The sequence below is a fragment of the Hylaeus volcanicus genome, chromosome 7, assembly GCF_026283585.1.
Source record: "Hylaeus volcanicus isolate JK05 chromosome 7, UHH_iyHylVolc1.0_haploid, whole genome shotgun sequence".
NCBI lineage: Eukaryota > Metazoa > Arthropoda > Insecta > Hymenoptera > Colletidae > Hylaeus > Hylaeus volcanicus.
Window position 1 is genome coordinate 13021784 of NC_071982.1, and position 22284 is coordinate 13044067.

At 30.9% G+C, this 22284-nt stretch overlaps 7 protein-coding genes across 10 annotated transcripts; 2 read left to right on the forward strand and 5 right to left on the reverse strand.

The window, feature by feature from the left end:
- Positions 1-334: 334 nt before the first annotated feature.
- On the reverse strand, positions 335-5676 carry LOC128879598 (eukaryotic translation initiation factor 5A). 2 transcript variants are annotated; one of them, XM_054128906.1, is made up of 4 exons: positions 5518-5676; positions 3757-4049; positions 3257-3391; positions 335-2961 (listed from the first exon to the last, which is right to left on the reverse strand). In XM_054128906.1, exons 2-4 carry the CDS (start codon positions 4030-4032, stop codon positions 2890-2892), a joined length of 483 nt encoding a protein of 160 aa, XP_053984881.1. In that variant the 5' UTR covers positions 4033-4049; positions 5518-5676; the 3' UTR covers positions 335-2889. The 2 variants fall into 2 exon arrangements, with proteins under 2 accessions (XP_053984881.1, XP_053984880.1); XM_054128905.1 differs by lacking the exon at positions 5518-5676 and adding an exon at positions 5260-5511.
- A 1091-nt stretch (positions 5677-6767) lies between these two features.
- On the reverse strand, positions 6768-8937 carry LOC128879577 (uroporphyrinogen decarboxylase). Of its 2 annotated transcripts, none has more exons than XM_054128870.1 (7): positions 8685-8937; positions 8203-8555; positions 7959-8117; positions 7630-7791; positions 7392-7529; positions 7070-7243; positions 6768-6982 (listed from the first exon to the last, which is right to left on the reverse strand). In XM_054128870.1, exons 2-7 carry the CDS (start codon positions 8497-8499, stop codon positions 6842-6844), a joined length of 1071 nt encoding a protein of 356 aa, XP_053984845.1. In that variant the 5' UTR covers positions 8500-8555; positions 8685-8937; the 3' UTR covers positions 6768-6841. The 2 variants fall into 2 exon arrangements, with proteins under 2 accessions (XP_053984845.1, XP_053984842.1); XM_054128867.1 differs by having other exon boundaries at positions 8689-8936.
- A 135-nt stretch (positions 8938-9072) lies between these two features.
- LOC128879579 (DNA repair protein Rad60) lies at positions 9073-11181 on the forward strand. Its single transcript, XM_054128873.1, has 6 exons — positions 9073-9562; positions 9867-9936; positions 10107-10212; positions 10295-10486; positions 10565-10709; positions 10812-11181. Exons 1-6 carry the CDS (start codon positions 9487-9489, stop codon positions 11102-11104), a joined length of 882 nt encoding a protein of 293 aa, XP_053984848.1. The 5' UTR covers positions 9073-9486; the 3' UTR covers positions 11105-11181.
- A 119-nt stretch (positions 11182-11300) lies between these two features.
- Positions 11301-14357, reverse strand: LOC128879575 (histone H4 transcription factor). The gene is made up of 5 exons (XM_054128865.1): positions 13244-14357; positions 12473-12809; positions 12067-12382; positions 11680-11980; positions 11301-11601 (listed from the first exon to the last, which is right to left on the reverse strand). Exons 1-5 carry the CDS (start codon positions 13730-13732, stop codon positions 11359-11361), a joined length of 1686 nt encoding a protein of 561 aa, XP_053984840.1. The 5' UTR covers positions 13733-14357; the 3' UTR covers positions 11301-11358.
- LOC128879576 (tRNA modification GTPase GTPBP3, mitochondrial) lies at positions 13966-16407 on the forward strand. The gene is made up of 5 exons (XM_054128866.1): positions 13966-14113; positions 14641-14814; positions 14957-15177; positions 15248-15960; positions 16030-16407. The coding sequence occupies exons 1-5, from the start codon at positions 13966-13968 to the stop codon at positions 16268-16270; spliced, it is 1497 nt and encodes a 498-aa protein (XP_053984841.1). The 3' UTR covers positions 16271-16407.
- LOC128879580 (TP53-regulated inhibitor of apoptosis 1-B-like) lies at positions 16324-17521 on the reverse strand. The gene is made up of 2 exons (XM_054128875.1): positions 17115-17521; positions 16324-16511 (listed from the first exon to the last, which is right to left on the reverse strand). Exons 1-2 carry the CDS (start codon positions 17247-17249, stop codon positions 16425-16427), a joined length of 222 nt encoding a protein of 73 aa, XP_053984850.1. The 5' UTR covers positions 17250-17521; the 3' UTR covers positions 16324-16424.
- On the reverse strand, positions 16324-22149 carry LOC128879578 (7-methylguanosine phosphate-specific 5'-nucleotidase). Of its 2 annotated transcripts, XM_054128872.1 has the most exons (8): positions 22024-22149; positions 21179-21277; positions 20868-20937; positions 20392-20744; positions 20074-20304; positions 19792-19979; positions 19313-19700; positions 16324-16511 (listed from the first exon to the last, which is right to left on the reverse strand). In XM_054128872.1, the coding sequence occupies exons 1-6, from the start codon at positions 22048-22050 to the stop codon at positions 19878-19880; spliced, it is 882 nt and encodes a 293-aa protein (XP_053984847.1). In that variant the 5' UTR covers positions 22051-22149; the 3' UTR covers positions 16324-16511; positions 19313-19700; positions 19792-19877. The 2 variants fall into 2 exon arrangements, with proteins under 2 accessions (XP_053984847.1, XP_053984846.1); XM_054128871.1 differs by having other exon boundaries at positions 19313-19979.
- Positions 22150-22284: the final 135 nt, after the last annotated feature.

A 22284-nucleotide genomic window follows, 5' to 3' on the forward strand; every position in this document is an offset into this window, starting at 1 on the left:
TCAATTTAACGCAACCGAATTTACTTTTTTCATCATTGTTATCATCGATCATTTTTGCGATCAATTATATTCGTAACATTATAGTCAAATTACGTTGAATACGAAGTAGTCTATTTTAAATATAAAAAATTACTAGTTACAAAACCGTGAGTTTTATGGACCTGCGTTGTGCATAACTTCTAATCTAAAATTCCTAACAGAGATAGTCCACTACAGTCTTCGTAGCATTAATTAACGAAAAGCGATAAGAAACAAAAATAACTAAAACGTTACAAAAAAAGAAGTCGCCCCCAACCTAATTGCCTACGAAATGTGATCATTAAAAACAACTAAATATTATCGAAGGTGACATAAAAGCACAAATGGCTTTTTGTTTCCTTTATTTATCCTCCATTTACTTCTGCCGTATAAACAAATGCTCGTTGATATCCGTTTATTTATATACTTCTTTTACGTTTCGTGTTATCTGTTCGAAATTCCATAATTGTGTACTTTCACATATACTTTACCGCTGCGTGTGTATGTTATGTATCTTTGTCTGCTTATATACGCCAATGCTGGTTATATCTTTAGTATCTATATACCATCGTATATCGCAGTATTTCGTATTATCGGTTGATAAATATTTTGACAATTCGTTTAGTCAGTGAACATTGAATTAAAACGATATTTCGAGAACATTTTTTTTCTTTTCGATTTGAAAACGCCAAGTATTTTCAATATTTTATTTTGCAATGCTAAGTATTTTAATATCTTAATAATTGAAATTCTGTGATAGGTAATGATTACCTAACAGGAGTATTATTACCTACATAAATGCTGATAATCATTTATAGATAAATTAGTGAGTTGCAATAGGGATTTAAAATTTCCAGATATATTTCCAAAATAATATTCTCGAAATATCATTTCCCGTCTGTGCTTATAGAATAATGATTATTCGTTCAATTTCGTTCACGTTTGAAGTTTAAACAAGAATCGTTAGAATTCGAAAAGATGACCAGCAGTGGTATATAATTAATGAAACCGAATATCGAGAAGCAGAAAAAAATGGTTTCCGTCTCTCATAGCAGAAATTCGACCATGAGGCCGATTGATTCGTTTGTTTTGTTTTTTTTCCATTTTTTCTTTTTTTAATCGATTAAATTCATTTATCTAGGTCGTGTTAATCTTAAATTAGTCTGCTTAGATTATATAGCTTAGTCGGTTCTTAGTATTCATTCTTTTTTTTTTGTCATTTTTCTTTTTTGAACTTCGTTAGTTCTTCTATAGACGGTGCAGTCTGATTTGAAATAGAGTTTTATATCGTAGGACCAAAATTCCTACGCTACGCTCTAATTTCAAATCAAATACCGAAATTAAAAGTTAAACTTAAAATTTCAGAATTCAACCTTTAAGTCTTTATCGTTGAAATTAAATTGCAGTTTGAAATTCAAATTGAATTTCTAAATTTTTAGTTAGAATATACCATTCACTGAATTTGAAGTCTTGATTCTAACACAAGAATTGTCTAATATAAAAATTTGCTATAGAAGTTTTGAAAAAAAAAAAAAATTAACCAGCAGTACAAAGTATGAATCGAAATTGAAACTGCGGAAATTCACCAAAATTAATAAAAACTTTTCAGATCTAGTTCCAGAAATCCAAGTTGGATATCAAGCTCTGGAATTTTGAGTATAGAACTATGTTTAAGTTTCTGCGAAACATACAAATACGAAATCTTATATAAGATTCGAAGGATTAAGAAAACAGTTAAATCTCGCTAATTAAACCAGAATTGTAAATAATTTTTATAAAATCTACAGTTTTTGAGTATCCAATTTTAATAGAATCGGCGTTATAGAATTAAAAGTTTCTATAAGAACGGATTCTAATAAGTATTCGGATGAATGAAAACTTTTAAGGATTTCTAATAAGGCGTACATTTTTAACGAAACTTCATTAATATTCTAATACAACTGGAATTCTAATGAAGATTGGATAAAATTAAATTAATATTACATAATACAAAAGATTCAAAATTAAAATGGAATGGAAATTCTGAATTAGGACAGATATTCGAAAATAAAGAATTTTAATAAAAAATGATTCATGAATTTGTATGAAGAAAAACAAGAATTCCAGCTAAATGAAGGTGTTGCATGAATTAGTAGTATAACGTTGAATTTCTATTAAATTCGCTAGGATCGCAATTCGAGCGTGACAGAAAATTTAAGAAAGTAAGTCTTTCGAGAAATTGAAACTTTGATTAAAGTATAAAGAGAGAACGGGTTATCATGAGGGAACAAAACAGTTAGGTAATTAGAATTCTAAGGTGTATTGGAATTTCAATACAATTATAATTTCAATAAGAAGTTTGCGCAATCACTATTACAAAGTAATCAAAATTCCGATACAGATAGAATTCTAACCATGATAAATTTTTAGAAATCACAAATGAAGGCAAAATAGTTATTTCTCTTTCAAAATTTTCGACTGTCAAAATTGCCTTTTAATCTCAACATTTTAAGCCGCCAAAAACATTCTTCTTCCTCAAAGTCTAAGCTGATGCTGTATCTTGGTTTATTCTCTTTTTATTTGTTTTTTTTTGCAATTATTTCATTATTTGTAATCGTCTCCGCCGCCACACTTACACGCTCACGCACACTTGCTTTTCTCTTTCCATCATTTTTTAATTATATGTTTATCTCTTTCCTTCCCCTTGTTTCATTTTCCGTCATTTTATTCATTTTCAAGTGCCCTCCGCTCTTTTCCTTTCTGTTTGTGTTGGTAGTTCTTATTTTAACCACTGATCATCTTGTATTGTATCTTAGGTTTCGCTTAATAATATATTAGCTGTGTGTGTTTTGTTTTTCTTTAATGTGATGGTGGAGTTTGGACTGAACACAATTATTTATCGATGGCAGTGTTGGTTTTGATGGCAATCACGACCTCCTCACCACAGGCTTTCAGTACGGTGCACTAAAAATAGACAATTTGTTTTTCGCTTTTTCTCTTAATTAAACGCGAAACAGCTACCACAAATCAATTTAATACTTATACTTTACGAAAACCAAATAAATAATTAGGTTTTTAACATTCATTTGTTTCTTATTTCGTTATAAATTCAGGTAAAATTACAAATATTTGTCTGTAATTATTCTAGAAATCGTTCTACATTGAACTTTTATTCATTTGAGTTTATGAGATTCGGAATGATACTTCTCAAATAGAAAAAGAATATTTGATTTGATTTTGAAACTACATGGATACTTACAAGAAGCTCTTTCCCAGCCTCGTGATCGGCACGTAACTGAGCACCCAGTTCACCATCAGGAATTTTCAGATCCTCGCGAAGTTCACCATTATCAGCCATTAAGCATAAGTATCCATCGTCAGATATGTCTGCTAACTATAATATATATATTTATATATAAATTTGTATGATACCATTGCTTAGTTGACTGAATAACATTATTTTCGAATAGCACTATAAAATTGTTTAAGAAATTCTACAGAACTTAAAAGACTCAATATACAATAAATAAAACAAACACATATACAAATAACAAAGTAAAACCATCCATTTCTTAGTTTATATCATCTTGTTTTCTAATTTTAATATATAAACAAGGCAAAACATTAAATTTTTAAGAAATTAGAATAAAATACTGCTTTGAAATGTCCAACAACTATACTTTTTCTAACACAATTAACATTTACCTAACAAATTACTGATGCTAGGTTAATTAATTAAACGAAAATATTTCTAAATACCTGATAATCTTCTCGTTTAACAAATGGCACATCCATGTTGTGCGTAGAGGGACAAATATCTTCATATTTTTTCGAAGTAAAAATGTCAATGCCTACAAGATGTACCTTGGCATGACCATGCTTTCCTGTCTTAGAAGTTGACATTTCTACAATTTTACATGGTCGGGATTTGAGCATTACGAACCCATTTTTACGCAGTGCAGAACACTGCATAGGGTAGGTTACAGAAGCACCAGAGTCTCCAGTTTCGAAGTGAGTATCCTCTATGTCTGCCATCCTTGAGTTTTGTCAATCTAAAAGTACGATTAAAAATAAATTGACACACACTTGGACAGTTCAAAGTTCATTATTAATTTTATTTGAACAGTTTAATTGTAAATAAAATTGATGTACGTTATAATTATTAAATTTATTTGAGTACATAGCAGTCTTGGTTTAAATGTAGTCATTAATGTTACTCATTCATGATGTATTCATATATTTTTACAATTTCATACATGAAATATCATTTTTATAGATGACAAAAAAAAACTACAATAAAACAATGACAACACTTTTCAAAACTGATATGCAAAGAATCATTGATTAAGACAATCAATTATTAAAAAGATTGGATGAAAAGAATAAGATAATTCACTAAATATCACATATTTTTCACTGTATAAATGAAAATGATAAAACTTTTAATGGAATTATGTTCACTGAACTTTAAACAAATATTTAAAGATACCATAACTTGATGATCTTGCAAACATTGTAATTCTTTTACAATTACCATATGGAGTATGATATATCACTAATGAAAACAGTATCGACAGAAAACATTAAGAAACCGTACTAAGATCGTATTAAAATTACTATTTTAAATGAAAATGAACAAAAATAAAACTAAGAATAGTTGTTGTAATAAAATAAGATTTCGTTAAAGTCTAATTTTGTGTAACTTCATAAGTCGTTAAGACTATATTGAAATTGTTACATAAAAGTGAAATATAGGTGGAAAATGCAGAATTATTTTACACGGCACAATATGTTTTGAAATATAACAGTATACACGCTCCAGTTGTTACTTCTTCAGATTTAAAATGTACACCGATATTTCAGCAGACAATACATTTTCAACCCTAAACTATGACTAAAAAGTACAATTAGGTGTGCTGAGGTTGTTTCTAACAATAAAAAGAGCACCATAGCTTCTTATAGTATGGAATGGGACCAACTTCGAATTGCAAAAAAATTCAAATGTTTCAGAAATCTCATAAAAACAAAACAAGAAAAAACAGAGAAGGTTGTAACATTAGAGAATATCGATTCCAGAAAACGTTCTCGGAGATTTTGAAACGCGAACAGCTTTAAAAACTGCGAGAAAACGATGGAAGAAGTGTTCGCGAACACGTTGCGGAAGCACGAGCTAACCAAAGATTCGACCCGGCTGACAGTTCCCTGGTTATCGAAGCGTTTATATGAAAAATCAACCGGGACGCCTCGCGGAACTCGAATTACCTTCGGTGACGAGTTTACTGCGGTTTTTTCACCGTTTTCTTCGAGAAGATGGCGCGAAAAGGATTGCGTGCGGTTTGTCGTCGAAGTTGCCGACACTCGAAGAGGTCTCGGGGTATCACGGATGTCAACTGCTTTCTAATAACGTCGGCCTTTATTATCCGGATATATCGGCGCACGTTTTATAAACTTGCTCGATCGATCACAAGCGGATCGGCTAGACTCACCGTGAAAAAAGGAGAACAGACTGGAGATACTCACATGTGATCAAAATGGACACTCTAACCAGAAGAGTTGGCTGCGCTTGCGCGAACCGCTAAACGGCGACAGGGGGCCACCCGAATAGATCCACGGATTCCGGCTGAAAGTCTACGTGGGGGTAGAGTTGGATGCGAAAATTTTATTGCCAGCCAGAAGTTTCGTGTAATACGCACGCGCCGTATTACGTAGTATAATTTTCTTCGACTGTTGCCAAAAGTCAGACCTCGAATGAAAAATATTATACACCTTTCACCGGTTTCGAAAAACACGAATATAGTTGCAACTAATAAATTCACAAACATTTGAGATCGAGTACTTTTTTTTTTTTTATTGTATTTACCATTAAACCTTTAAATGCAAAAGTAATTTACGTGGAACTGAATTGAATAATGCATAAAATAATTGTGTATAATTCATACACTGGATATAAAACTTTTGAGTTTTTGACTAGGTTCATTTCGACGATACGTTTATCCAATTCGAAAAGCGCGCGGAAATAAAACCACGTGACCGTGGGAGAATCTGATTCGTCGGTTGGTACGACACTCTATACAGGGTGTCCCAAAAATGTTGTAACACCTTGACAGGGGTGGTTCGGGAGGTGATTTGAAACAACTTTTTCCTTAGCGAAAATGTTGTCCGAGACTTCGTTAAGCAGATATTAACAAAAAACTTCGACCAATCAGAGCGCGAGTATGCCGGTGGAGCGTAGGCTACACGCTAGGCGGCCGCGCTCTGATTGGTCGGGGTTTTCGCTTAATATCTCCTCAACGAAACCTCGGACAACGTTTTCGCTAAGGAAAAAGTTGTTCCAAATCACCTCATGAACCACCCCTTTCAAGGTGTTACAACATTTTTTGGACACCCTGTATACAGGATGCTCAGGGCGTTCGCGGGTCCAACGCAATGGCAAAAAGACATAATAAAATTATACTTCGACGACTTCCGTCTCATTGCGGACTATAATAAACCCAGCAGAACTCAACTGGGCGTAAAATAAAAAAAACTATGGCAGCTTCGTGGAGTAGAACTTCTAAGTTTAACGATGCGAAAGGTTTATTTTTAGAATTAAATTCGAATTCAATGGCCGAACCTAATAAGCAATAATAGTTTATTCGATTAATTATTAATTTCCTTTTTTTATGATATCTTGTATTGTTATTTCGTATGTCTCTGTGTCTCAAATATATTTTTATAATAATATATCAATTCTATCGTATTTGGGCGCATACAAATGGAATTCGAGCAAAGCTTGTCAACAATAATAATTTATTATAAAATTATATCGTAATAAATATACGGAAGAACAAATCAGCCTGATAAATTACACTGAATGAACTCCCTTGATAAATGCTTCGACGGATGTAATTGGCGTGTCTGGAAAAATACCATGTCCCAAATTCGCGATATATCGAGTCTTAGAAAATTTCATAGCCATATCTCGACCTCGATTCGTTATTTCTTGCTGTGTAAAAATTGTATTAATTACACATTACATATAAATATTATATGATTTAATGTATGATTAGTATATTAGTATAACAATATGAACCTCGGGAGCATATAATGCACATGGATCCAAATTTCCTTGTAAAGTAACATCAGGACCCAATCTTTCTCTTGCTTCCAAAGGGTCCACGGTCCAATCTAAACCTAACACCTCGTAACTTTTTGATTTTGCTAACATCTCCAAAGAATTCATTGTTGCACCTTTTGGAAAAGCAATCTAAAATTTGTTTATAATCTCTCAATTAATTGTAATACACATCTTACTTAATTTCATGAAATACACAATTAACGTAACCTCGATGATTGGAGTATTTAAACTTGGAAATTAGACTGTATTACGAATAATAATTTTCTTCGAGCCCTACCATTGGTACATCAGGAATATTTTCTTCTTTAAGTCTTTGTCTGACCTTTTCACTAATTTCCTTCAAATATTTAAATGAATAATTTGAGAATAATTCGTCGTTGAGAAAATCGCCGTGACTTTCAAATACTTGTAATAACTATAAAAACAAAAAAAAAACTGATATGAAAAAAAGCATTACAAATTTGTAACATATATTCAATAATAAAACACGCCATATTAAGAACTTGAATTTATACCTGTGCTCCTGCTTTAACTTGCATCACAAGGTAGTCCACTACGACATTCGTAATGAGTTGTAAAAGTTTGTGCGAATCTTGTGGATATTTGTACAACCAAGAGCGTGGTTTAGTCATTGTTGAACTTCCCCCACCTTGGATCATGTAGCTCATTAGTGTCCACTAATAATTCACAAATATGAATACTGTTGTTATAAAATCTGTGTATGTGTACAAATAAACATAGAAAAACTTTCATAAAATATTTGTTTACATTATGAAAACCTTTTAGAATGTCATGTTTCTTGAAAATCGTAGAATATATACCATTTAAAGTTAGTTTTACTTACAGGTGCACCAGTAAAGCCAATTAACGGTACTTTGCCTTCTAATTTATGCCGTGTTAAAGTTATAGCTTCCCCTACATATTTTAAATCCTTCTCTACATTTACAGAGACTAATCTATCTAAATCAGATGGAGTGTTCAAAGGTTTGGGCAAAACTGGTCCCTACAATAACAATACAATATAAAATATTTTAAACTTTTGGCATCTTAATTTCTTAAATTAAAATTAAAAATTGTAAGACACATACCGTTCCAGGAACCATTTCAACAGTCAAACCCATGGCTTGCGGAATGACCAAGATATCAGAAAAAATAATACTGGCATCGAAATCAAAACGTTTCAGAGGTTGTAAAGTAACCTCGCAGGCCAAAGCTGGTGTTTGACAAACGGTAAAAAAATCATGCTTTGATCTGATTTCTTGAAATTCAGGAAGATATCTTCCAGCTTGCCGCATTATCCACATTGGGATACGTTCTACTGGTTCCCCGCGTGCAGCTTTCAAGATCAAGTCATTTTTTAACGGTGGAAATTCCTCTTGTGTCATTATTATTGTTGAATAAAAGTTGTAAGGTTTAGGCAGCTGTGACAGATTTCACTGACCTGGAAACAAAAATGATGATATAACAAAATTTTAATGAAATAAGAAATTACTTTATAAAATCATAACAATTCTCTTATTAGCATAAGACAAATGATTTGTACTTGTGAAATGTGTTTGTATTTACGTACTTACAATGAGGAAATATTAAAAGTCTGCAAAAGTGCGTACTATTTGTTTTCTTTCATATATTCCGTCGTTCATTAACTTGTTACTTCTAACCAACAAAATCATTAAAATCTATATTGTATTCAAATTCTATTTTAAAGAACACTTATTTCTTTCTAACTATTCTTTTCGTTCTATTTGATCATATCACATAAAGAAAAGAACAATAGTCTAACATGAATTGCACTTTTTTTACTTAAATAATACATTAATCAACGCCAATCACTTTGACTGTATAACCGTTGGTCATATAGGTTATGTAGTCAAAGAGTTACAGGTTACAATTTACAATTAAAATTGAATTACGTTATTTTCTGAAGATGGCAGCAAAATCACTATTCGAAACATGGTTTTCATTCAAACAAGTTTGAATCGTGAATTCTAATTAAAAATTGTCGCAATCTTTCAGAAAATATTGTTTATATATTTCTATTGTATACAAAATATATACAAAGATCGATCACGTATAAATAAAACGATATTGAAATTTGATAAACTGATAAAAAAATATTTGAAGTCGTTAAATAATTTTATGTATATTTCGAACATACATTACTGCATAACGTCTTACATTTTTAAGAAATTTAAATTGAAGCTAGATAACTTGGCATCTTTGTATTTTAAAAATTTCAAGGAACGTTGAAACTAACCTTACTTTTTCTATTGTATTATACGAGATAAAATACTCGCTTTGTTACTTTATTCTTGGTTTTTCTTTAATGAATCGCGCATAGTGATTTGTTTAAATTATAAAAACGTTGAACAATGGAAACTGTACAATTAGAAAGTTCGTCCGAAGATGATAATGACATATACTTAAACCCTGTTGCAAAATTGAAAGGTATGTACATGAACATTGTTACAGACGTTAGTAATAGAATTTCTATTATTTACAATACATTTACATTAAAAATTCGATTATGATTTCAAATTTTGATCTAATATCGTTAGATTTTTCTAACTTATACGTGTTGTTTTTATGAAGAACATGTTACAATCCATTATTTTTAATGTAAACTCTACGTATATGCTAAGAATACAAAATTGTATATTTCAGAAAACATTGTCAAAAGAATTCTTATTGTACCTAATGCTTGCAAAATATTCTCAGACTAATATGATGTTTAAATGTGTTTAAATTGTAGCCCTGAAAAAACAAACATCGCATTTCAACAAAGAAAAGGACCAAGAGAAGAAAGATGAAAAAACAGAAGAGTTGAGCCACATTACATACATATAATAAAGCTCATAACATTGACATTTTAAAATATAGAATTCATTCCATTATAATTAAATTATCTATGTGATTTTTATGCACAAGCAAATACTAATTTTACTTTTTCAATTATGGTATAAATATTTTATGTAACCCATTGAATTTGCAGAATTGAAGTTATAGAAGATACTCCAACTGTTGAAACGTGTAGGGTGGTTAGAAGAACAAGGAACAATCGGAAAACCTGTGGTCCTCGAACAAGAAAGCAAAGACAAGTAAAATAATTCGCAATTATTACAAACATGCAATACTATTAAGTTTTCTTGTGATTGTTACTGATATAACAAATTTTTTTAGACAAGAGCTCCATCAGAACACGACTCAGATTTAGAAATTGTTTTTGTGGAAGACAAATTGAATTCGTTGGAAAATGATTTGATAATAGTAGAAAACAATATCCACGTTAACTCTAGCGACGATGAAAACTATGACATAGATATTAAAATCCTTTGGCGATCCAAAAATGTGCATCGTTTGAAAATTCGTTGCGTACGTAAACAAAATTTTGATAAATGAATTGTTATATTACATACAATGTATTTCATATTGTATTTCTAATTTTTTCAGAATGAAAACTTTCGAAAAGTTTTCGAGTATTTTGCTAATTTCGAACAAGTTTCTACGGATGAGATCTTAATAACTAAAAACGATAAAACCATTAAAAAAGGCGATACTCCAGCTTCCATAAATCTATCTGTGATCGATATACTTGGTAAATTGATTCAAATTTCTTAATGCTAATTTCGATACAAGTCCAGACTAGTTTTTTTGTAATTAGTTATTACAGAAAATTGAAGCAAACATATTTTTGTAGAAGGAGGTATTGTCACAAAAGGTAGTAATACATTGCAAAATGACATGGAAAACAAAGTTGATGAAGATACTCGTATTATAAAAGTACAGACAAAAAGCAAGAAGTATCTAACGATATCGGTTATGCGAGATGAAAATTTCGAAGCACTTTGGGCAAAATGTGCACAGGAATTAAATATCGAAGAGTCGAAAATGAAACTTTACTTTGATGGAGAATTAATTGCAATGACAGATACACCAGACTCATTAGAAATAGAAGACGAAGCTTGTTTCGATCTTCAAATATCGTCCTAGTTTAGCATTTTAATTTTATTTATTGAACTAATGTTATTTAAATTATAAGTAATTAGTGACAACATATTTCCAAACAATTATTTCTATATGAAAAATTAATTAGTGCATTCCATAATTATAGAATGTCTTTTAGAGTATTTCAGATCAAACAAGGGAAATCTATACATAAAAGTACATATTGAATGATAACTGTGAGTACTTATTAGTAAAAAATGTATATTTAATTTTCGTTTATCATTAAAATTTTATATCAATTAATTAAAATTAATTTGAGTCAAAATTAATGGTGATCCTTCAGAAGGAGGTAATTCCATTGTTTCCTGTGCTTCCACGATTCTACTTCTAATTATATTTCCCTCGGCATCAGTCTCGTCAATCGATATTAAAATGTTCGAAATGACTGGCATCGATTTCCCTTCGTAGCCGTCCTCTTTCGATACGTTTTCTGTTCCTCTATTTTCATCCTCATCCACTGTCTCATCCGAATCTTCAAAGACCTAAAAATAACAAATTTTATTTGATTCTGTATTTTAATTTCTTACAAATATTTATTTGAAATTAACTAAAAGTATTACCTCTACTCGAGGTATACTAGAATTTTTATTTAGTTTAATTTTGTATTTCTTCTCTTCGATTTTTGTCTTCGAATGAATCGAAGAATCGCTATCTTCTTCGACAGCCTCGTATCTGACCATTTGCAATCTATAACAGCCATCTTCGTTATGAGTGTACTGAAATTTTGTGTGTCCACTAGGTAGTTGCAATCGATGCGCCTCGATTAAATGTTTCGTCAATCTGTAGCTTTTTCTGTATTTTATTGGACATTCATGGCAGCAGTACCACCGTACTTGCTTATCGTGAACTCGTTCTACGTGTCTTAAAATATGAAAAATTGATTAGAAGTTTATTTCTAAACTGCTCCCTTCCAAATTTTACAATTATTAGTCGAATTTATACATTACCTATCAAGACTGTATGCACCTTTACACGTGTATAAACATCCCTCAAAGTGACACGAGAAATTGGGTCCATTTGTGTGAACTGTCATATGCGAATCAAGATCCTGTTGGGACTTTGCAGCGTGCTTGCAAAGTTGACAGGGAAAATTTCTACTAGAGACGTGTCGGTATCTAACGTGTTTAGCCAAACTGGCTGGCGATTCACAGCTCATATCGCACAGACTGCATTTATAATTAAAAACATGCAACCGCATATGGTCCCTCAAAATTCCTTCCGTGGGATAGAATTTATTGCAGTGGGAGCACTTGAATCCCTGAACTGACGAACAAATTTAGTTATTTTTATGGATAAAATTATATTAATAAAATAGAGTAGCAAGAAATTTAATTTTATATCATAATTTTATACCATCAATTGAAATTTGCCGTTTGCAGTGCACATGAAATTTGGTATTAGAAGCGAATGTCGCGCCGCAATTGGGACAAGCAACAGTCTTTTCCTTTGTATGACGTCGTACGTGATCTCGTAACTTGTATAAATTAGGGTGAAAGACATTGCAACCTGTCCATTTGCATTCTAAACCTCCCTCAATTTTTTTACCTCGTGGACTCTCTTCTACGTGAGCAGCAACATGGTACAAGAACAACTGATAATTTCTGAAATGTGTTAGACATTCTTCCCATCGACACAGAAGAGGCGGTGGAAGGTCTACGACATTCTTCCATCCAGAGTCCCGATGGCATTTCTACAACAAAAAATTATAAATTAAAATAACTAAAGTAAAATTGTGAAGTTTCCATATCATGCTATTATTAAAATAAGAAACAATTTTGTTTTAAAAAGATATTCGAGTAGTTATTTAAAAAATTTGAAACTAACGTGAATACAGATACAATTTTATTACAAGAGTTTATACAAAATTCATTCAGACTCCGACTGCAGAAAACCCAGAAATAAATTGCAAAGTAAGCCTTTAAAACAAAAGAAGAAAAACTATGTAGAAGTAGATGGAACAGAGTTTATACAATTTTATTACAATAAAATAATATTATTCAATTAAAAGTATTTTATTTAATTTTGAATTTAAAGAAAAGAAATTAATGATAAATCGTTCAGATTAATTGGGATTCTATAATTTAATATATTAGTTGAGTAATCAAATATTGAATGAATCCTTACAGGCAATTTAATTCTGGCGCGAATATTTGAACCAATGCACTTCAGCTTCGTATGATACGCGTGATAATTGACATGCCTCGAAATCTCGTCAGGATCGTTGTTCGCATAGAAACAACCATCCCACTGGCATACATAAACTTCAACACCTTTCTCATTTGTTTCCGTACTTAAATCAGGCACGTGTTGAGCTACATGTTTCGCAAATCTCTCAACATGATCCGTTTCGAATTCGCAATTGGTCCACGCACAGGAAAGATTAAGAACCTCGCGATTCTGCGCCAAACCAACTCTCCTTCTTTTCGCGCCGCATTCGGATACAGAATCGAATTCTGAATCAGTAACATAACTTTCATCGTCATCGTCATCGTCATCAGCTTTTCTTTTCTGCGTTTCGTTCGAATACGCGCAATCCTTTTGGGACTTAATCCAATCGAGACAACGTTGTTCCGAATCTTTGCTAGTTATCAACTTTTCACCGAATTCTGCCATTTTTTTAAATATTTATTACAGAGCGGTGAACATGAACATCGACTTATTTGAAATCTACATTTTTTTGTTAAATGTAGAATTTCCAACTACTTCGCAACTTCAACCTTGTATCTCTTTTGTCGATGGTCATTGTTGGTACTCGAGTTTGAGTACCTAACCTGACTGTAACGTAACGCGAAATAAAGTATCTTATTTTATCAAAGATTCCTGATATCTCGCTATCGAACGTTTAAATGTTTCAAAAACTTTTCCAAAGACGAATATGGAAAATATCGACTATTTCCGCGGGAATGAAATGCACGTTTCTTCATTCGCAAATTTCACTGGGAAAACTCCTCGATGGACACAAAAATTGTTCCACGATTTATGCGCTTTCCTCTGGTTGTTACACTGTCTATTTCATTCCTTAGATATATTTCTCGTTATCGATGCTTACACGGTTGCCGTGCGAAAGTTCGACACTCTTCTCGACGACCGTGACATGTCACGAAATTCCGCCAATTTTCACTGCGCATGTGTATTACAAATTTAAATGGAACTTTCCGATTCATTATTTGCAATTTATAGGAATAAGAATAAGAATACAAATACAATGTTTCGTTAAGTTAAATAAATAAGATATTTTCGATATAAATTATCCTATCGAAATAACATCTTTGTTTTTGCATAACTTTTACATAAATAAACATTACATTAGATATAGAATATAGAAAAATAATTATTTAAATAAAAACAGTTACTTGATATTTATTTCTTTAATTAATATCAGAAGTTCAAATTAATCATTTTACTAGCACAACATTCCCCCATTATAATTTAATAATTATAAATTATTGATATTTTAATTTTTATATCATACGTATTAAATAATGCTATCTCTAAAAATATATCTTTTTTTTTACATAAAGGATATGGCAAATGTGGAGTAGCAGTAATTCGAATATCTGGTCCAGATGCATCAGTAGCTTTACGTAAAATGACTAAAATGTCCAATCTGAAACCCAGGCAAGCTGTTTTAAGAAAAATTCGTGATCCAGAAACAACAGAGATTCTAGATAAAGGCCTTTGCCTTTGGTTTCCAGGTATCCTAAATACAAAAAAAGAAAACAACAGTCTATTAACTATTATCCTCAAAAATAATGTTTCCTTTACAAATCAACCATCATTAAGTTGCAATAGTTAAATTAGAAAATAAATAAATTAAGAAATAATGATAAATTCCAGAACCTAATTCATTTACTGGAGAGGACTGTGTAGAATTTCACGTACATGGAGGTCCTGCAGTTGTGGCATCAATCCTCAATGCACTCTCAAAGTTGCACTTTCGGCTAGCACTCGCTGGAGAATTCACCAAAAGAGCTTTTTTCAATGGGAAATTGGATTTAACGGAAGCAGAAGGTATAGGAGATCTAATCGAAGCAGAAACTGAGAAACAACGCAAACAGGTATAGAACATTTGTTTAAGATATTACTGTGAATATTATAAAATAAAATTTATTGTTAAAAAATCAACAGGCCTCCAATCAAGCTAGTGGTTCCCTTCGTCGACTCTACGACTCTTGGCGAATTACCCTTTTAAATTGTCTTGCTGGTTTGGAAGCTTATATTGATTTCTCTGAGGAGCACAGTTTAGAGTCTAATATTTTAGAAGATTCCAAAACCACATTGAAAAAATTACTTATAGAAATGCAGCAACATCTGTCTGATGGAAGGAAAGGAGAAATTTTGCGTACTGGAGTACGCGTGGTGATTCTTGGAGAACCTAATGTAGGAAAAAGCAGTCTTTTGAATCTTCTTTCTAAACAAGACGCTGCTATTGTCACATCTATGCCAGGAACAACTAGGGATGTTATAGAATTAACAACGAATATATGTGGTTACCCAATGATTCTTGCAGATACAGCAGGAATCAGAAATGATCCAGAAAATGAAATAGAAGTAGAAGGTATTAGAAGAGCAAAAGAATGTACAAAGAGAGCAGACCTCGTTATATGTATGATAAATGCAAAGAAAAGTTTTGAAAGTTCTTTTGAAGAATTTTTAGAAAATTATAAGAATTTTCTAGAAATAAAGGCAAAGAAAATTCTTGTTGTAGTAAATAAAGTGGATTTGGTTAAGGAGAAAGAAAAAGAGAAATGGAAGAAGCAAGATATTGTTACGGTCTCATGTAAAACACAGGAAGGCTTAAAACAACTTATACATAAATTAACACAGTGTTTGGAGGAAATGTGAGTGTTTTATGTAGTGCTAAAATTATAGGATTTGTATTAGATACTATTCTAATGTATTAATTACAGATGTGGTGATCCCTCAGAGGAAAATCCTGTGATAAGTCATGCGAGATATAGAAATCATTTATTGCTTGTTACAGAATATCTTAAAGGATATCTAGAAAAGACAGAAATTCAGAATTATGACATAGCCATATCCTTGCAAGATATCAGAGGTGCAGCAAGGGAACTTGGGAAAATAACAGGTTCTATTAGCAATGAGGAGGTTCTCGATATTATATTTAAACAATTTTGCGTTGGAAAATAAAAATCATTGGAAAGAAAGTGCGGTTAATTGTAATATTAACAGAAAAAGGAAAGTACAGTCATAAATTCCATTATAATAATTTATTTAACTATAAATTATAGCATTTGTTTCTATCATAATAAACAAAAATAAGAAAATTTCAATACGTTTAAAGTTAACCTTCTTTTGTCTTCTCTCTGTCTGTTCCTAAATGTGAAACATCAACTTCGTCTAGGTTTATTTTTTGATCCTTCATCGCTTGCTAAAACATAAATAAAATATATAATTATATATATCGTTACAGCTATCAATGTTAAACAAGTTTTTCAATCTAAACTTAGTCTGTACATATTTATTTGACTGATTTTACTACTTTGAAGATTTATGATAAAATATTTTTACTTTTTCATAGGTTATAGAATTGAAAATTCATAAACGAGTTCACAGTGAAGTTACATTGGATTTCTAAGATCGTTCAATGTTTAAGTATTCTGTTACTAATAGTATTTCAATCGACTCAATCAATATTACTTTTAATATAAAACATTTACGTTTGATCTTTACATTAATACCAAATTGAGGTTAACGTACTTTTAAACATCTCAAACTGCATAAATTCTAATAAAATTTATATTGTTTATCTACAAAATACGATTATTTTATATTTAACAGATTGAATGAATATAACATTCGCAATTTTTAATAGAAAGAATACAATTTTGTTAGTCACGTGGTCCTTTGTTTATTCGTTATTTAAACATATTTTTCTCGATTATTGAACTAATGGATATCGAACTAAACGACCAAAATCCGAATGGAGAATCCAACAAATAAATAGCGCGACTTTTTGGGAAATTTAACTTACCGCAACGCACTCGGTATAAACTTTATACAATGGTGCACACTCACTATCGTCGTAATGTCCACGTAAAAACTTTTCAGAAAACCAAACATTGAAGCAGTGGTCGTACTTTGCTTTCAGGTCTTTGCAAGCTTCCATAATTTATTGCGTTTATATCTATCGAAACCGTTTACTAATTTTCGTCGTATTGTTCACATTTGTGAAATTCGAACATCAGTCAAATCAACATTGCATGACTATTCGTAAAGATTTGATTTGATTTCCTCGTAACTCGTGTAACGAGACACACGGTGTGGTATACTTGCTCCATAAATTCCAAGTTTTGTTTAGGTTGCTTCCGTAAATTTCAATATTTCGGTATATAGGTTGGAATGCAGCAAGTGTTACAAGCGTTACAAGTCATTCGAGAACTACACAATGACAAAATTCTGTTTCAATATTTTACGACTACTTGAAGCCTTTTATATATATGAGATATGCATGCGTATAAAAATATATCTATACAGGTTGAGTCCGAAGAAACAGAACACCTAAATATCTCCGTTACATTTCGTTGTACAAAAAAACTTCTTAGGTCAAAGTTACACTATTTGAAGGGCCACATGTAACGGTCGAAGGGAAAAAATTTTCAAGGTCTTTTTTTTTTTATAAAATTCCAAGGTCATCGATATTTTTTTAAATGGAATGATATATTTTCGTTAACGTAATGTTGTAGCTGACAAAATAACGAGTTCATACATGTACTACAATATGACCTACAAATGACCTTCAACCCAGAAAAATGGAATAAATAAAATTCAACGTGTAAGATTGGAAATCTTAGGAAACATTAGAATTAGAAATCAGAGAGCAAGAACGTCTTCAGACTGATCAGCAGTTGTAAACACGAATGTGTACAAACATATAGATAAGGGTATATCATAAATGTCTTCCTGTCAACACCGAATCTGTTATAATGTTGTGTATTGCGATACATTTGAATGTATAGCAGTTCAAGTTAATATTAATTTGAATATTCAAAATATTTTGAACATTTTGCGTAACAGGAATAAAGCAAATGAATCTTACACGTTGAATTTTATTTATTCCATTTTTCTGGGTTGAAGGTCATTTGTAGGTCATATTGTAGTACATGTATGAACTCGTTATTTTGTCAGCTACAACATTACGTTAACGAAAATATATCATTCCATTTAAAAAAATATCGATGACCTTGGAATTTTATAAAAAAAAAAGACCTTGAAAATTTTTTCCCTTCGACCGTTACATGTGGCCCTTCAAATAGTGTAGCTTTGTCCTAAGAAGTTTTTTTGTACAACGAAATGTAACGGAGATATTTAGGTGTTCTGTTTCTTCGGACTCACCCTGTATATATTTTGTATTAGAATTCTTTTATATCGCTGTCGATCGACCACGTGTACGAAATATTCTCATAAACATTATTTTTTATCATATTTTCTTAATTATACCTAATATGAAAAATGTTTTAAATTAATGTTACTTATTTTCGAAGAATTATTGAAAAAAAATGTATTTCTTCGTATCGAGGTCACAAGTGTTATATAAAGGGCGCCAGAAAGCCTTAAAATATTAATAAGTATTTTGTTATTGTTAGAGTTTTCAAAGAAAAAAAATTAAACTCAATTGTTTCGTCTTTTTGTATTATAATTTTTAAAGTAATCAAATTTTAAATTTAAATTATATTTTACTGAAGAACAGTAAAGGAATAAAAAAAAGATTGAATTACCTGAAGGCACTGGTTGTATACTTTGAAATAATTTGAACACATCGAATCGTCGTAATCTCCTTTAAGAAATTTTTCGGAAAACCAATATTTGAAGCACCTGTCGTACTCCTTTTTTAGTTGATTACAAGCTTCTGCGATACTATTCATCTCATTTTCAAATACGTCACTATTTTTATAGAGATAATTTTTACCGATATTTCATACTATTTTTAAACAGAAAAGAATATTTTTTAAATCGTTATTTGATGTAATTAAAATTATCTCGCGTTAAAATAAGTCGATTTTGTTATCGATTTTAATTACTATATTTCGTATCGGTCAGAATCGATTAATCGAATTGTAATCTTTGTATGAAGTCAGAACGTTATTGATTTAACGAAATTTTTCTGTATTAGACAGAATCGAGCTTTAACACTTAATTAATTTAAGTGACAATAAACTGAGAATAACTTACGTCTTAAACGTTTACTTTGATAATTAAATTCACTGAATTTTCAGTAACGAAACACGAGTTATTTTGTGGTTAGTAAAGAATATGCTGCGCGTTAGTCAATAGTTGATGGTTCTCAACTTACTTTCTCTTAAAATGTACTAGGATGTAACGAATACGTGGCATGATATGTAGGGAATTTTATGAAAGTATAAATGTCCATAATTATTTTATTTATAACGCCATTCCATTGAAACCAAAAATTAGAAACTGAGATTTCTGGAAGTAACTTCTAAAAGAATTAATGTAATAAAGTTAAATTGAGGCATTATGTCTTTCACTTCTTGAGGAGATTCAACATGATATTTATTCTCACACTTTAACATAAATACCTAGATTAAAGTAATTTTCACTGAAAAATAAATACATCAAGTATATCTAGTATATGTAAATACACTTTTTATGTAAAAAGATAGAATACCAATAAGGATATAAATATTTACAATCTTGCATTGCCATCCTGAATCAAGTTTAGAAGGAAATAGTTTATAGAGAAAATATAAAATTAAAAAATATATTTTATTATTTGTTATAATAACGATTTTAGAATGTCATTTGGAACTTGCATTGTCTGATCATCGATTAAGACAATGTCAAATTGTTTCATGTACGATGACAAACTATTTTCTACCTGGAAAGAAAATGTCAAGTATTCCTAAATGGTTAAAATACAATGGGGTATTGGCAATCCATACAAAATATTTAATTAGATATTTAACACTTACATGGTCATAAAGGAAACCAATTTTTAGCACTGCGCATGTGTCTACGATACCATCTACCATTGATGCATCCCCTGTGGTATCACCCATTAGAAGAATGTTTTGTCTTCCTTCGAGAACTTTTAAATACTCTTGTTCTATGGCATATTCATTTTTGTTAAAAACATGAATCAGTCTCTCATTTTTGAAGCCTGCTATTTTCCCATCTTCGTATTTGAGAAAATTAGAGATCACCTGATAATTAAAATGGAAATTAATATTACCATTCCTACCCTTAATTTCAGTTTTATCTTATATTATGAAAATCGTCAAAACCATTACCTTTACATTATCATACAGAACTCCTTGATTTCTTAAAATAGCTTCTACAACATCTCCTAAACCAGCACTGAAAACTAGTACTGGTACTCCAGCAGAATGTAATTTTTTAAATAGTTCTTTGGTACCGTCCCTTAAGTCTGTTCCATAAATCTTGGCAACTTCTGGTATTTCGTCGGGATTAAAAGGTATTCCCTTTATTATTTCTTCTGCTGCAATCATCCATTTGGTCATTGCTTCTATTTTTGTTTCGAGTGATAAATGAGGATCAATTTCTATTGGTCTGTATATTTCATAGAGGCGATTTGACTCTTTGGTATAATTCTGTGGAAGTTGTTTACACTTGCTGAAGATTCCTGTTTTTTAAAACAAACTTAGATTTCTTTCTTTATATATATATGTATAAGTATATGATATTCTTGTTTTACTTTAAAACTTTTCCAAACTAATTTCTCCAATAATATTTACTTTGTACTTACCAAAACTGCTGAGAACCTTTCTTCCATTAACATGTTGTTTTGTTAATGTCAAATCGAAATCAGTAACAACCTGAAAGTAAGATATTTTAAATCAACTCTAACTTAAAGGTTAGTAAGACATAAATGATTTTGCAAAACTAATTAAAAAGTAAAACATATTTTAACAAATACTTTTCACAATTTTCAGAGTAACACAGATTTTTAGAGTTAATATACTTTTGTGTTTACTTCAATAATTTTTAGTCATTTTAATTTACATAATTGCTTTTATCATTGTAATTTAAACAAGGAGCAAATAATAACACACATACCTGCAAAGAGCTACATCCTTCCTTCAGAATAGTGTTGATTACTCTCTGAAGATTTTTTTTGTCTTTAATGTGGACATGATTTAATTTTAGTGTTGGAAACTGCATCAGGAAAGAGGGTATACACATTTTGTTAACACAAAAAGAATCTCAAAAACAACAAAAATGTGTAGATAAAATTGTTTAATAATGAACTCTATCTTCATTTATCGCTTTAACGATTATTCTAAACAATAATCTTTGAAATGTTGTCTATTTAAAAGGAACTGTAACTTGGAAATTAATTTTCTATTAATTTTCGTCTAGATTGAGATAATATACTTTTAATTTTAAAAAGTCTAATTTAAAAATTGGTTGCTCAATTACTCTATAATATTTTGTGTAGGTCATTCATTTTTTATTGTTATTCATAATTAGACACACATTCCTAAAATAATTCAATTTTATAAAAGATAACTTAATCTTTTGTTTCTTTATTCAACTAATATGCTGTTGTCAATCATATAGATTCAGAGGCAAAGTTCATTGCTGCTATTATGCTACTTTACGATAACATCATTGTTCGTTTATTGTCCATAATTTTTTGCAAGAACGAGTCGTTACGTAAAACGCATTCTGTAAAAACATGCGAATTATGCCTTTTTTCTCTTGACATGTTTCTTTTTTAAAAGCACGAGTGATTCTCATTTCACACTGCCAAGAGAAAAAAAAAAGATTCGAAGAACGAATGTTAAAAAGATTAAATCGAATTGAGGTTATGTCGTAGTTATTAACCGCCAAAGTATTTAAAGTAATGTAAATCGAATACGATTGGTCAACAGAAACCGCGAGAAATTTAAATTACTTACATCTTCGAGATCCAATTCGTGGGTCATGGTTTTCTTGTGCACGACGAGAAGAGGATTGAAAATCCTTCTTACTCACTTAGGGACCAAAACTGAGATATTGAAGAGCCGCCACAGAATTAATTAACCAATCAGCTAGTACGTGTGTCACGTGACTCACGAACCAATCAGTGATGGGAGAGAATATTTCTGTAGATTTTCAAGTTTCAAATTTCTTCGTTGCGAAGATCACTTTATTACCGTGTGTGGTTGGGAGAGGACACG

Excerpts from the sequence above, each read along its gene's own strand:
- LOC128879575 (XM_054128865.1), bottom strand. The coding sequence starts at position 13,732 with ATGGCAGAATTCGGTGAAAAGTTGATAACTAGCAAAGATTCGGAACAA. Across the intron at positions 12,810-13,243 it reads GCGCCAGAATTAAATTGCCT|AAATGCCATCGGGACTCTGG; the intron begins GTAAGGATTCAT and ends TTTTTGTTGTAG. Across the intron at positions 11,981-12,066 it reads GGTGCATACAGTCTTGATAG|ACACGTAGAACGAGTTCACG; the intron begins GTAATGTATAAA and ends TCATATTTTAAG.
- LOC128879598 (XM_054128906.1), bottom strand. The coding sequence starts at position 4,032 with ATGGCAGACATAGAGGATACTCACTTCGAAACTGGAGACTCTGGTGCT. Across the intron at positions 3,392-3,756 it reads TTAAACGAGAAGATTATCAG|TTAGCAGACATATCTGACGA; the intron begins GTATTTAGAAAT and ends TATATATTATAG. Across the intron at positions 2,962-3,256 it reads AGGCTGGGAAAGAGCTTCTT|TGCACCGTACTGAAAGCCTG; the intron begins GTAAGTATCCAT and ends GTCTATTTTTAG.
- LOC128879576 (XM_054128866.1), top strand. The coding sequence starts at position 13,966 with ATGTTTCAAAAACTTTTCCAAAGACGAATATGGAAAATATCGACTATT. Across the intron at positions 14,114-14,640 it reads GATTTATGCGCTTTCCTCTG|GATATGGCAAATGTGGAGTA; the intron begins GTTGTTACACTG and ends TTTTACATAAAG. Across the intron at positions 15,961-16,029 it reads ACACAGTGTTTGGAGGAAAT|ATGTGGTGATCCCTCAGAGG; the intron begins GTGAGTGTTTTA and ends TATTAATTACAG.
- LOC128879579 (XM_054128873.1), top strand. The coding sequence starts at position 9,487 with ATGGAAACTGTACAATTAGAAAGTTCGTCCGAAGATGATAATGACATA. Across the intron at positions 9,563-9,866 it reads CCCTGTTGCAAAATTGAAAG|CCCTGAAAAAACAAACATCG; the intron begins GTATGTACATGA and ends TTTAAATTGTAG. Across the intron at positions 10,213-10,294 it reads GAACAAGAAAGCAAAGACAA|ACAAGAGCTCCATCAGAACA; the intron begins GTAAAATAATTC and ends AAATTTTTTTAG.
- LOC128879578 (XM_054128872.1), bottom strand. The coding sequence starts at position 22,050 with ATGACCCACGAATTGGATCTCGAAGAT. Across the intron at positions 21,278-22,023 it reads ACGAATTGGATCTCGAAGAT|TTTCCAACACTAAAATTAAA; the intron begins GTAAGTAATTTA and ends TTCCTGATGCAG. Across the intron at positions 20,745-20,867 it reads AAAGGTTCTCAGCAGTTTTG|GAATCTTCAGCAAGTGTAAA; the intron begins GTAAGTACAAAG and ends TTTAAAAAACAG.
- LOC128879580 (XM_054128875.1), bottom strand. The coding sequence starts at position 17,249 with ATGGAAGCTTGCAAAGACCTGAAAGCAAAGTACGACCACTGCTTCAAT. Across the intron at positions 16,512-17,114 it reads TTTATACCGAGTGCGTTGCG|CAAGCGATGAAGGATCAAAA; the intron begins GTAAGTTAAATT and ends TTTATGTTTTAG.
- LOC128879577 (XM_054128870.1), bottom strand. The coding sequence starts at position 8,499 with ATGACACAAGAGGAATTTCCACCGTTAAAAAATGACTTGATCTTGAAA. Across the intron at positions 8,118-8,202 it reads TTGAAATGGTTCCTGGAACG|GGACCAGTTTTGCCCAAACC; the intron begins GTATGTGTCTTA and ends TTGTTATTGTAG. Across the intron at positions 7,244-7,391 it reads ATATTCCTGATGTACCAATG|ATTGCTTTTCCAAAAGGTGC; the intron begins GTAGGGCTCGAA and ends AACAAATTTTAG.